The 13,797-nt window shown below is 36.8% G+C and overlaps 2 protein-coding genes across 3 annotated transcripts in view; one reads left to right on the forward strand and one right to left on the reverse strand.

The window, feature by feature from the left end:
- LOC127632812 (forkhead box protein J3-like) overlaps positions 1-2,913 on the reverse strand; it is a 138,805-nt gene extending 135,892 nt beyond the window's left edge. Inside the window, exon 1 of the mRNA XM_052111597.1 lies at positions 2,697-2,913. The gene's annotated coding sequence lies outside the window, so the exon portion shown is untranslated. The remainder of the gene's footprint in view (positions 1-2,696) is intronic.
- A 2,700-nt stretch (positions 2,914-5,613) lies between these two features.
- On the forward strand, positions 5,614-11,852 carry LOC127632861 (phosphopantothenate--cysteine ligase-like). Of its 2 annotated transcripts, none has more exons than XM_052111674.1 (4): positions 5,614-5,746; positions 7,658-8,197; positions 8,300-8,403; positions 9,742-11,852. In XM_052111674.1, exons 2-4 carry the CDS (start codon positions 7,669-7,671, stop codon positions 10,063-10,065), a joined length of 957 nt encoding a protein of 318 aa, XP_051967634.1. In that variant the 5' UTR covers positions 5,614-5,746; positions 7,658-7,668; the 3' UTR covers positions 10,066-11,852. The 2 variants fall into 2 exon arrangements, with proteins under 2 accessions (XP_051967634.1, XP_051967633.1); XM_052111673.1 differs by lacking the exon at positions 5,614-5,746 and adding an exon at positions 6,375-6,642 and having other exon boundaries at positions 9,742-11,851.
- Positions 11,853-13,797: the final 1,945 nt, after the last annotated feature.

Consider the following 13,797-nt stretch of genomic DNA (forward strand, 5'->3'; position numbering starts at 1 on the left):
ATCAGATTTGTTGTGTTGCCGGTCTTGGCAGCAATTATCTTGTCGCAAATACTGCATCGCACGCTGTTGGCATCGAGCCTGGTGAAATGTAGCCACACTTTTGTTCTTTTCCACATCTTTTACATCTATGAGGGCTGGGATGCATACATTACACACTACAGCCTCACGTGTGAGCCGCGTCTCTGGGCGTACTGAACTAAAAAAACTAGTGTTTATCCTTGATGCCTAAACACAGCCAATCACAGGCAATTTTAGATTTGGGCACATCTAGCATGCTACATGCTTATCACTGACGTTGATGAGATGAACCACTTGGGTATCGAAATTTGGTACCGACCGACAAAACATTTTTTGATACTCGATTGTTTAGAGGCAATTCGGTCGGTGCCTAAAATGTATCGAACTCAATACCCAGCCCTACTTCTCAAGATATGGATTTAACCACTGGTTTTCTTTAATGTTTCCTTTACGTGCATTTTTTACCTCCAAAGTACTGGCCACCATTCGCTTGCACTGTACTGACCTACAGAGCTGAAATATGTGTTGTGTTCAGAAATCTTTGTGTTCTCAAGTCAAGAAAGTTATACACACCTAGGATGGGATGAGGGTGAGTAAATGATGAGAATTTTCATCTTTGGGTGAACTATTCCTTTAAAAGTAACATCAGCCTCAGGCCTTATAAAAATATGAAATAAAACTTGCAAATAGATGTGCGTGTATATGTGTAATATGAATTACACATATACACGTATATGTGTATATATATATATATATATATTACACATATACACGTATATGTGTAATATATATATATATATATATATATATATATATATATATATATATATATATATATATATATATATATATATATATATATATATATATATATTTTTTTTTTTTTTAAAGCTTGACTTGTAATGTCTTCTAATGTGTAACTAAAAATTATCTTATAAATCTTTATAAGTAGACAATGATTTTGTCACTTTAACCTTCTATTCTACTTCTATTGATTATAACTTCTGCACATAAACTTTGATTTTGTTCATGTAATAATGCATTATACTCTAAGATATAACTATGAATAGGAAAGTATTATAATGTAATATCGCCTAATTGTGGTTACAATTAAATATGAGATATTATTAAATATTATAAGGCATTTTATGAAAAAATACAAATACATTACAATGCATTTATGTTGCCTTTTAAATGTATTATAAATATGGGCTACATAGAAAGTTTTAGCCAATTCTCTTCTCGATGCACCAATTTTAAATACTAAAAGGGAGCACTTTCAGCATAAGAAACAGCAGGCATGTTATGACAGGCAACTGATGGGTCCATCATTTTCTGCATTCTGTGAGCTGGCAACCCAAAGACAAACAAGTCTGATGCTAACGTGAATCTTTCACACTACTGTATTGCCACACTGACTGGGTGGGGAAAATATGTCTAGAGCAGTTCACATATGTCCATCACTCAATATTTCCAGCAGGCTTGTGCATAATTCAACAGCCTCAACACTCTTTAAGTGAATGAGGGGGGAACCCAATAAAACTAATAATATCTCTGCTCCATTGGTCAATTTTAATCAGGCAAGCAAGAGCAGACAAGCTGTCATTGAAATGCAATTCATGTGTCAACTGATAACTTAATGCCCACATTATTGTGGCTCCACGTAAAATATATACGTACGAGACCACGAGCAAAAACCTATTCAACAACAGTAAATGTTTGTTCTTGCAGTTGCCAAAGGGGGACATCCAACGGGAAAAATCCCTACACCTGATGGACAGATAAGGGTCTAGAATTTACTAAATACGACAACCAAGCAAGTGTGCAATGTGGACATAACACACATTCTGAGAATATGATTCTGGTCAGACCTAGACCAAATCAGTAACTATTATCACCTGTCGTCCAATTCCTCAAAACCCGTTATTTGTGCAAATTCACCCAGCTTATGGAAAGATCCCCAGCCAACTTTACTTGATCCGGTGTGTGTCACTTCAAAAATTGATAATATTTAATATTTCCAATCAATGTTAATAATAGGCTACTGAGTGCTGATGATCCATCTGTATAACACAATGCCCACTGTGACTTAACATGCGTTTTAATGGCATTCAAAAGGCACCACAAGTTGGCCAGGATTCTTATTTGCAATGACACGCAGCTGCCGCGGGTCTGTTTGCAAAATATTAATAGATACGGCCTCCACCTCCAACTCCTGTTAGATGACAGCACCAAAAGTTGCTCGTTTGGCAGTTCGTGGACGAACAGATCCCAACCAGCTCGACTTACCGACTAAGTTTCAGTCACAAATACTTTAGAGTTGGCACGTTAGAAGCCTGTCAGATAACTGAAAAAAACAGCAGGCGAGATAAAGTAAAGCTTGCCGCTAATTAGCAGCTCACTATCGCTACCTGTCTGGCAGAACCGTATTGGCGGCTAGCTGGCTTGCTAACTAAATTTCTCCTTGTGACAGCAGAGCTATCGGTGTCCCCACCTGCCCCCGACCGAAGACAGCAGCAGCATACCACTGAAGGCCTGAGCTTCCCATTTTCCCTAAGAACTTAGGCACAACGCAGCTAACAGTAAAAGTCGTCCATTTTTCGCGGGCCCAGACTTCAACTTCGCGAGCTCCATGTCGCGAGCTCGTAACGTTCACCCGCTCGTTCGCTCCCACTCACCCGGGCTCGTGTCAGCCGCTGGAGGCCAGTCCAGGTCTGTCAAAGTTAGCCGTCCCCTCCCCTTCCTTTTTTTCGATCACAGCTCCCTCTCTCTCTCCTCGAAATAAGCTTCAGCTCTGCGTGTTTGTTTGTCGTGGGTTGAAGACCCGCAATCCCTTTACCGATATGTCCGTGGTATCTATACGCCTCTCTCGCGCTCGTTCGTCTTTCTCTCCAAATAGCCAACATCCGGGCAACGACGAGCGGCTCCTTGCGCGTATCAAATATCCGGAACTACTTTTTGGGCATTAGCCGCAGAACAGCCCACTGTACCAAGCTGCGACAGGGTTTACAGCTAAATAGACACGGAAAGTAGTTCCTCTTGTGTGCAAGAAAATTGTCACCTGAGCGTTCGATACTATTGTCGTCAATTAAATTTCAGTCACCATTATAATAAGCATAAACATGAAAGAAAAAACATTGCGCTTATTGGACATTGTGTGTGTGTTTTTATTTTTAATTAATGACATCAAATGTAATAGTGAGTTCCTGAAATATCTGTAGCTCTCAGATAAACGGTATAATACATTTCTATAATATCTTATCATTGCACTACCTAAATATTTCGGTAATCATGAGGATGCAAAAATACTTAAATGTATTAAAGGCTTAAATGCTTCTTTTCTTCCATATAAAAATGCTTGTCGTTTCGTATTACTTTGACAATGCTGCCCTCTGTTAACCTGGAGGATAAATACTTGTTTTGCTGTTTTGGTTCATTATTTGTCCTTTATTTAACCAGGAAATAAAACTGACTGAGATTAAGAATCTCTTTTACTGAAGTGTCCTGGCCAAGACAGGTAGCCACAGATGTTTACAGTCTTAAATAACATATACAAATAATACAATTTAAAAAATTCTCGAAGAAGTTAAAAGAGGACAAATATTTTAAAACATTTGCAAAAATTTCAGTCAGGCTACCTAAGCATTCAATTGGCCCGGTTGATAGGATGGGTAGAGTTATGTTGGGTTAACCTCCTCATGGTCTCTATAATGTGGTTCTCGCTCTCTGTGGGGTGCGTGTTGAGTTGTGCTTGGATGCCACAGTGAATAGAGTGAAGTCTCCACACACGCAAGGTCTCTGCGGTAACGTGTTCAAAATGCCACATGATAAGATTGAGGCGATTCACTATGCCACCACGAGGACTTAGAGTGCATTCAAAATTGGGCATGCCAAATTGGGGAGAAAAGGGGAGAGAAAAAAACATTTGCAAATTTATATATCTTTCTCAGATTCTCGATTAAGATATTTAAAAATTACACATTGACACCAGCCTTTTTATTTTTTTATAATTTTGTAGAATGTTCCAATCACAGGGGGCATCATACTGAAAAGCCTGTTACCCTAGCAAATGGCAGTGGTGGCTCAGTGGTTGGGGGCTCAGGGTTACTGACCAGAAGGTTGGGGGTTCAAGCCCCAGCACCACCAAGATGCCACTGTTGGGCCCTTGAGCAAGGCACTTAACTCCAGGTTGCTCCGGGGGGATTGTCCCTGTAATAAGTGCACTGTAAGTCGCTTTGGATAAAAGCGTCTGCCAAATGCATAAATGTAAATGGAACCGAAAGGGTATAAAAATTCTGAGAGCATAAGGAATTCTTCACAGTAATTTTCTGTTGAGTAAGAGAACAGAGATATGATGGAAATAAGGCCAAAATAGATTTATAGATAAACAGATACCAATGCTTTAGTCTACTTGTGGACAATGCGTGCCAAGCGACCTTATAATAGAGCTGCATGACAATGATGAGTAGTAGAGTTAGAGTTTGTTATAAATCTAAGTGCACCATGACAAATAGTGTCTAAAGAATGTAAAAGATAGGATGATGCAGATTTATACAAAACACCCCCATAATCAAGCACAGGCAGAAAAGAAGCTGAGACTAGTTTTTATTTTGCATCAAAAGAAAAACAAGACATATTATAAGCTTTAGCTTGAGTTTTGTCCCTAACTGATATACATGAGACTTAAAAGATATTTAATCAAGTATAAAAGCAACATTTTTATATTCAGATACAGACTCTATTATAGAACCATGCAAAGTGTGAAGAGATGCTAGATTTGTTGTTGATTTCTTTGAGTTAGAGAAAAACATGGCTTTAGATTTATCCACATTTAAAACAAGTTTTAAGCTATAAAGCCTTTGTTGAACAACATCAAATGCAGACAGTAGTTGACACTCAGTTTGATGTATAATGGGAGCACAACAATAAATTACAGTGTCGTCAGCATAGAAATGAAAACTACAATTTTAATATCAAACTCAAGGCAATTAATATAAAAAGTAAAAAGTAGTGGGCCCCAGCGCAGACCCCTGAGATACACCCTTGGTGATCTGCAAAGGCACAGATTAATGACCTTCCGTTTGCACCCGTTGTGTACTGTCATTTAAATAGTTCACAAACCAAGATATAGTGTTATCGGATAGTCCTATATTTTTAAGTTTCAATATTTCATGATCGACAGGCTTTAGATAAATCGATAAAAAGGATGTACACTGATGTCCTTAATCAAGGGCCTTGATGATGTCATTCACAAACTTTATAGCAGCTGTAGTGGTACTGTGTTTTTTCCTAAAGCCTGACTGGTTAACAGATAAAACATTATTTTCAGATAAATACAAATACAATTGTTCACTGATAAGAGTTTCTAAAACCTTTGAAAGTAAGTAAAATGTATTTATATAGCACTTTTCACAGATAAACATCACAAAGTGCTTCACAGTAAAATGTAATACAAGAACAATTTAAATACATTCCCCAAAATACAAACAACAAACACTACAAACAACCATAAAAGAAACCCCTCGACTAACCAAAAGCCTGCTTGAAGAGCAAAGTCTTCAGTTGTTTTTTAAAAGAATCAACTGAGTTTGCGCAAAGCATTCCACAGCCTGGGAGCGACTGCCTGGAAAGACTGGTCCCCTCTAGTTTTAAAATGAGTACGGGGAACAACTAATAACATCTGATCTAAAGACCTGAGACTCCGGGTAGGAGTGTGCAGCTGTATCAGGTCAGTGATGTAGGTAGGGACTTGGCCATGCAAGGCTCTAAAAGTAAGAACCAGAAAGAATGCAGAGTTGGGTTTATAGTTATCCAATTTAGTAGGACCTTTTAACAAAGGAATAACAAAGGCAGATTTCCACATCTTTGAGATTTTATTTGAGTATAAGGAAAGATTAAAGATAAATGTTAATGTAGGAGAAATAAATTCTACTGCTAATTTTTTAAATAAACGTTCTAATTAAAAATAAACTTATTTGTATCCAGTCATTTGAGAGCTGTTTGAACCCCATGGATGGTAAACTGTCGAAAACTAAAATGAAGATTCATTAGACTCATAAGATTCATTGTTTTAAGTGCTTGAAATAGAGATACAGTATCAACAATGTGCTTATTAAAACTATCAAGCATTTGAGCCTTATCCCAAATTTTGGTCAGGTTGTTTATTATGCACTGTAGTCTTTTTAGTGCCAGATAAGGAATCAATATTTTTCCAAAATGTCCTTAGTTTATTTAAATTAGATTCCGCAGTTCATCTCCAATTCCTCAATCCTACGTTAGAAATGTATCTTTGCATTTTTTGGATGGATAAACATAATAGTGTTTCTTAGCAAATTAAATTATTTTGTAGTTATTATATTTCCCATCGTTTAGCCACATTCCAGAGTTAATCGTTTATATCTTTTGTCTTGTGTAATTTTTGTTGACTATCATGCAAAAATGCTTTTTAAACTTTTATTTTGAAATTTATATGACGGCCCTGAACAGTCATGGTAACGCATGCGCACACGCAATCTTAATAAGTTAAGGGAACTGATATTTCTTTGCTTGTAACTTTATCTCTTCTAATTTACAAAGGTCAGTCGCATTCATTTCGGTTGGTTTAATCGCCGAGTGTTTAGACAGGTAAAGACCTCTTTTTTCTTATTATGTTTGTTTATTCATACCTGCCCGGTAATACGAGCTAGAATGTTTTTAAGCAGCAGGTTGGATAAATACGCATGTCAACAAATGAGACGTTGGCATTACTTTTCATTCTTGATATTTAACTCCTGGTATACTATCATGGAAATGTTGGCATTGCACTTGAGACTTTGCTTTAAAGCACAAAACAAGAGCAGTTGCTCAGATGTTTCTATGTCTGGCTTTAAAGTTGAATCATGTGTTACTATTTGTTGTATTTTCATATTGTTTTTAGTGCTGGATGTGTTATGTTAGGATATTTTGTTGGGAACAAAGTCCAGCCAAGTTGTCATTCAGTACCACAATACTAATCTCTGTGTAGAAATCTGTAGCATTGAAACCGTGGTTCATTTTAAAGGGATAGTTTACCCAAAAATGAAAATACTCATCATTTACTCACACTCATGCCATCCCAGATGTGTATGACTTCCTTTCTTCTGCAGAACACAAACGAAGACCTTTTAAAAGAATATCCCAACTCTGTAGGTCAATTCAATGCCAGTGAACTTTGAATCTTCAAAAAGCACATAAAGGCAGCATAAAAGTAATCCATAGAACTCCAGAGGTTAAATCCATGTCTTAAGGAGTGATGTGATAGGTGTGGGTGAGAAACAGATCAATAAATAAGTAATTTGTTCATATAAATTCTCCTCCCTGCACAGCAAGTGCACCGAAGAATGCAAATCACCAAAAACAAAAGAAAAATTCTTAGGAGATTAGAGAGTGCATTGGAGGGCTGGTGGAAGTGGAGATTTATAGTCAAAAAGGACTTAAATATTGATCCGTTTCTCATCCACACCCATAAAATCACATCAGAAGACATGGAATAAACCACTAGTCATATGGATTACTTTTCTAATGGCTTTTTATGCTTTTTGGATCTTTAAAGATTTGGTCACCATTTACCTGCATTGATTTTCATTTCTGGGTGAACTATCCCTTTAATCTTTTCTTTCAGACCTGTGTACAATGGCCCACTCTGACCCCTCTGGTGTACTGGATGGAGGACTGTCAAAAGAGTTTGCTATCCCCTCTCATGTGGAGGAGATTAGGAAACTTATGGCTGAGTTTGCAGAACGACATGGATCAGCTGGTCACAGAGTTGTTCTGATCACCTCAGGAGGCACCAAAGTCCCTCTGGAATCCCGGACAGTACGCTTCCTGGACAACTTCAGCAGTGGTCGACGTGGGGCATCCTCTGCTGAGTATTTTCTTGACTCTGGCTATGCAGTGATCTTCCTGCATAGGCATCGGTCTCTCTATCCATACTCTCGACTGTACACTGGGGTCAATTTACTGGATAGCCTAAGATTAGAGACTGATAAGGAGGACACTAGTCAGGTTCTGGTGGATCAGAAGGCACTTCCAAACATTCCAACTGTTCTAAAACGCTATCAGTCGGTTAAAGCAGCAGGATTACTGTTGCCAGTGGAATTCAACACCTTATCAGAGTACCTTCATCTTCTCAAGGCTGCAGCACAAGCATTAAGCTCCATAGGTTAACAAAGTCCCTCACTTTCCACTTACTTGGTTGCTTAATTTAAGCTGACATCACATTTGTGGTGGGAATTCTAGTTCTTTTCTTTTTTGTCTCTCCTAGGGTCAAAGGCTATGTTTTATTTGGCAGCTGCTGTCTCTGATTTCTACATCCCAGCATCGGAAATGCCAGAACACAAAATTCAGTCGTCTAATGGACCACTACAGGTGTGGTTTTACAACAACAAATATTCATTCTGTCTACTAGGGCAGGGTATTTTCAAAGTCCCATTTATAGTGTCTGAAAAAAATAAGCATGATAGATAAAAACAAAATTACATTTTACTAAAGCCACAAGAGATATATATATATATATACACATTTTTTCCTTGGCTGCCCCTGTGCTAGGGTACATATAAAAGGGAATTTGCTGAATTTTTCCAAAATTCCAATTACTTATTCTGCAGAATGGATTTAAATATGGTAAAATGTGTTAAATGGAACTTGGAATACTAAATGGAACTAAGCATAACTAATAATGAGCTATTTTATATATACAGCTCTGGAAAAAATTAAGTGACCACTGCAAAATTATCAGTTTCTCTGGATTTACTATTTATAGGTATGTGTTTGAGTAAAATTAAAATTTTTGTATTATTCTATAAAGTACTGACAACATTTCTCCCAAATTCCAAATAAAAATGTTGTCATTTAGAGCATTTATTTGCAGAAAATGACAACTGGTCAAAATATCAAAAAAGATTTCAGTGTTTTCAGACCTCGAATAATGCAAAGAAAACAAGTTCATATTCATTTTTAAACAACACAATACTAATGTTTTAACTTAGGAAGAGTTCAGAAATCAATATTTGGTGGAATAACCCTGATTTTCAATCACAGATTTCATGTGTCTTCCATGTTCTCTACCAGTCTTTCACATTGCTGTTGGGTGACTTTATGCCACTCATGGCCCAAAAATTCAAGCAGCTCGGCTTTGTTTGATGGCTTGTGGCCATCCATCTTCCTCTTGATCACATTCCAGAGGTTTTCAATGGGGTTCAGGTATGGAGATCGGGCTGACCATGACAGGGTCTTGATCCTCCATCCACACCTTGATTGACCTGGCTTGGAGCATCGTCCTGCTGGAAAAACCAATCCTCAGAGTTGGGGAACATTGTCAAAAATCGGAATCGGCCAAGAAACTTGCAATTCTTTGCATCTCTAGAGAAATGTTGTCAGTACTTTAAAGAATAAAACATAAATGTTCATTTTACTCAAACACATACCTATAAATAGTAAATCCAGAGAAACTGGACTATTTTACAGTGGTCTCTTAATTTTTTTCCAGAGTGGGGGTGTGTGTGTGTGCATACACAAGAGTATGGGGATGTGTAGAAATTTGTGAATTACGGGCATTCCTATTGTGTGAAAATCTGCAGGGCTTATTCTGCAGAGTTCAGCGAGTGCAGATTCAGTGTGGGCATATACTGTATGACTTAAAAGCACTTAATGGCATCAGCTTGTTTATATTATTCAGATGGTCATATGGTTGTTTATATTTTTCAGATAAGTATGAAAATGGTTCCCAAGATGCTGTCCCCATTGGTGAAGGACTGGGCGCCTCGGGCATTTGTCATCTCTTTTAAACTGGAAACGGACCCATCGATCCTTTTGGAGCGAGCACGTCGTGCCTTAGACGCTTACAACCACCAAGCAGTGGTTGCGAATGTGCTGGACACGCGACGTGGTTATGTGGTTGTTGTCACCAAGGACTCGCAACAAGAGTTGGTTCTTACAGATGAGGAAGTGCAGGGAGAAGTGGAGATTGAGGAACGGATTGTCAGCAATCTGACCAAAGCACACAGTCAATTTATGTCTCAACCAGTTTGAAAGACTTTGCTGTGTTGTCTTAGCATTTGGGTTCAGGAAGGTTTTTCAGGCAGAACTATGATCAGATTGTATTGTTTTGTAACAGCTGTGGTTATGATTTGGACAGGGAGTCTGTTGCCATCTCTGATATTTATGTCCACGAGTTCAGAAACCTTCCGCTGTGAAAATTAATGATCTGTTACCAGGGTTGGGGAGTAACGGAATACATGTAACGGGATTACATATTTAAAATACAAAATATAAATATGTAGTCCACTACAGTTACAATTTAAATAATTGGTAATTAGGATACACTTACATTCAAAAAGTATTTTGATTACTGAAGAGAATACTTTGCATTTTATTGTCCTTTAATATTTAGTCCTTTCAGATGGAAAACATTTATACATATGTTGCAATCCTAAGTGAATTTGAACAGCGGTGAAACACTTTCTTATGATGTGTTACATTCATACAAACAGACAGAGAAGTACATTTGAAGTAAGTTTGGAGCAGAAGAAATAGAAATAAACCTTGTGTAAATTGTCCCTTGTGTAAATTGTCAATTTTACACTGAGTTAAAATGCTTTCTCTAGCCATTTTACATGCACATGTTACCAACAACGATTATTTCTTTAAGACCTTTGATATTAGGGCAAAAATTTTGTATTTGTTTTCCTGTAAAAATATCTAAAAATCCGTAAAAATATCTAAAAATCCTTAAAACAACATACATTTGATTATCTTGTTTTAGAAACAACACTGCATAAGATATTTAGGTTTTTCAGAGAATGTATTTTTAACATGTGTATCTTGTCTTACTGTACTGGCAGTTTTTATAGTCAAAACAAGTGAAAAAATCTACCAGTGCTGAAGAAGTAATCCGAAGTATTTAGAAAACATTAATGACCTTGAGTAATCTAACTAAATACGTTACAAATGACATTTTACAGCATGTATTCTGTAATCTGTAGTGGATTACATTTCAAAAGTAACCCTCCCAACCCTGTCTGTAACAGACATCTCACATCTGCATAGTTACTTCCAGTTTTAACTTTCCTGGCATTTAATTATAGGATAGTACAAAGTAAAAGAGCATGACCGTATGCTTGAATGGCTTTAAGCTATCGGAATAAACATGCATTCTCGATTATATTAATATCATAAATCGGTTCGTGTTAAGCAGACTTCAAGTCAGCCTTAACATGAACCTTATTCATTAAACAGAATTTATGCATAAATTGTAGCATGCAGTTCAGTGTAGCAATTAATGCAAGAATGGGTTAATGAACGATATACACAGAAAATTATTCTGTTTGTGATTCGTGAATGAGGCCCAATTCATTTAGTTGTTTCGTGCAGGTGAAAGGAATCTAAATGTAGTATGTATAAACTGCTTCTCTAATAAAAACAAAATAAAGCAATATTAAATGTTTGTCTATTTTCTGTTTAAATATAACTTAATTAGCTTTACTTATTAATATATTACTTTGTGTTTATATTCTTTATTTCATATCCAATTTGTTTTTGAGCAGTGGTAAATATCACTTCTAACCATAGAACACCAGAAGTCAATTTTAAGATAATATTCCAGCTGGGTTGAGATTGATCACTTGAGTTTAACACTCCTCTTAACTCCAGTGCAAATACTAGACCATTCGCCACTGTATCTTGTCCTCTCTGGCCACACCTCAAGAACCTGAAACAAATATTCTGAGTTCATCATCTGTTTTGAATATTAATTCTGACATTTATACAGGCTTTGAGTATACAAATGATTCCTAGTAGACTTAACCTGACCTTTCCTACGAATCTGTGCACGACTAAACATCTCTCTATGTTTGACACTAGGATTCTGAACGATCTTCTTCCTCTTGGGTGTGAGCCCTCTGTTCTTGGACATCTTTTCACAAAACAGATACGAACATGAGAACACGGTCTGTAATATTTAAAATGTTAGTGGTATGTAGGAAAATGATTGTGATTTTCAGTTAATATGTTGGCTTGACATACTGTTATTCTACACCCTTTTTTTCAAAATCCCTAAACAGAGACCAAAGACCTATCAAGCTATATCCATCAAAGTTGGCACAGACCTTTAGACTGTTCTGACCACATTAAAATTATTAAGAGAAATTAAAACTAGCAGACACCAGCAATAGCTTAATTTGTGGAGTCAGGTTTTAAAGAAGGACTTATTGGTCTAATTATTCTTAATGAAATAGAGGGACAGTTCGCTTCAAAAAATAAACAGTGTACTGGCTTGATTGTTCACAATTTTTCATCTATTTTGTATTTATGGCTGTTGGCAAACCAGCTTTTGGCGCATTTGCGCCATCTACTGGAACGGCGTATGAAGCGTTTCTGTAGAAGGGCGGGAAAAAACACCTAACGACTAAATTCTTCTCTACAGACCTGCTTCTTTTAAATAATTTAAGAGAACTTTATACACTTTTGAAGACATGTTCAGACAGTTTGAGATGTTTATTCTTCTTTAAACTGGAATAGTTCACTGTCATTCTGTATGTTGTGCAATTTAGTAGCACATTCTCAACAGTTTCCGGAAAAACAAATGTATCACAGGTACCAGAATCATGTTTACCGATGATGTAACGTGAGTGACTGAGAGCTGAGAGTCCAATGCGTAATCGAGATATTTCTGTATCATTATTCCTACTGCCATAGTTAATCCTTTATAACCAACTTGGATATTAAGGTGTTGTCTCCCACCTCTCTTGCTACATCCCTTTATCAGCCATTTTAATTAGTCCTTTGACTTCAGTTTTGCTTAATGGTGCATTGATATCAATAATTGAATGTGTAAGAGCTTACTTTACCATATTATCCACCTCCTCATTACCCTCCACTTCAACATGATCAGTACACATAAGAAGACAATTATTATTCTTAGCTGACATATTCTGAACAAGGATTTCCAAGTACTTTTCATCACGGTACTGTTGTACTCCTATATCCTTAGCAACACAACTTTGTTTATCATTGATGATATTTCATATCTGGCGATCAACTGATGGCATTGGGATAAACCAAGTGGGTGAGACTGACAGTTGGGCTAATATCAATATTATGTATTCTTATGTGTTGAGCCTCCTTGTTTGCAGTCCATCCAAAATGGTCTAACTGTTTATATTCATATTCCCAAAAATTCTCCAATAACTTTTTAACAGGATATGTAAAAATTACCTTTTATAGAAATCCAATAAACTATTTTGAATTGGAGTCTTCGAACGTCTAAAGGTATTTCTCCCATTTCTTCTTGCAATCCTGCTATAGGTGATGACCTAAAAGCACTACAGCATATTCTCAAAGGTTGATACTGAATTACATTTATATTTTTAGTCAATGAGGGTGATGCTGAACTGTATACTAAACTACCATTGTCAATTGTTGATCTAATCAATGCACAAGCAATTCACCTTTGTGAAAGACGTTTGGCTCCCCAGTCCACTCCTGCCAAACACTGCAAGACATTTATTCCTTTCTAACATTTATCTACTATTTTCTGAATATGTACACCAAATGTTAGTTTAGAATCCATCCACACACCTAAATATCTGACCACTGATATCTGCTGATATATTTGATTGTATAGTTTTAAATTAACAGTGGGAGATTCCTTCTTTCTTGAAAAGCACATTACATGAGTTTTTGCAATGGAAAACCGAAATCCCCAATGATTGGCCCACTTTTCAACTTCACCTCCTGCCTCCTGCATTCCTCTTTCCACACATT

The sequence above is a fragment of the Xyrauchen texanus genome, chromosome 39 (genome assembly GCF_025860055.1).
Source record: "Xyrauchen texanus isolate HMW12.3.18 chromosome 39, RBS_HiC_50CHRs, whole genome shotgun sequence".
In the NCBI taxonomy this organism is placed as follows: domain Eukaryota; kingdom Metazoa; phylum Chordata; class Actinopteri; order Cypriniformes; family Catostomidae; genus Xyrauchen; species Xyrauchen texanus.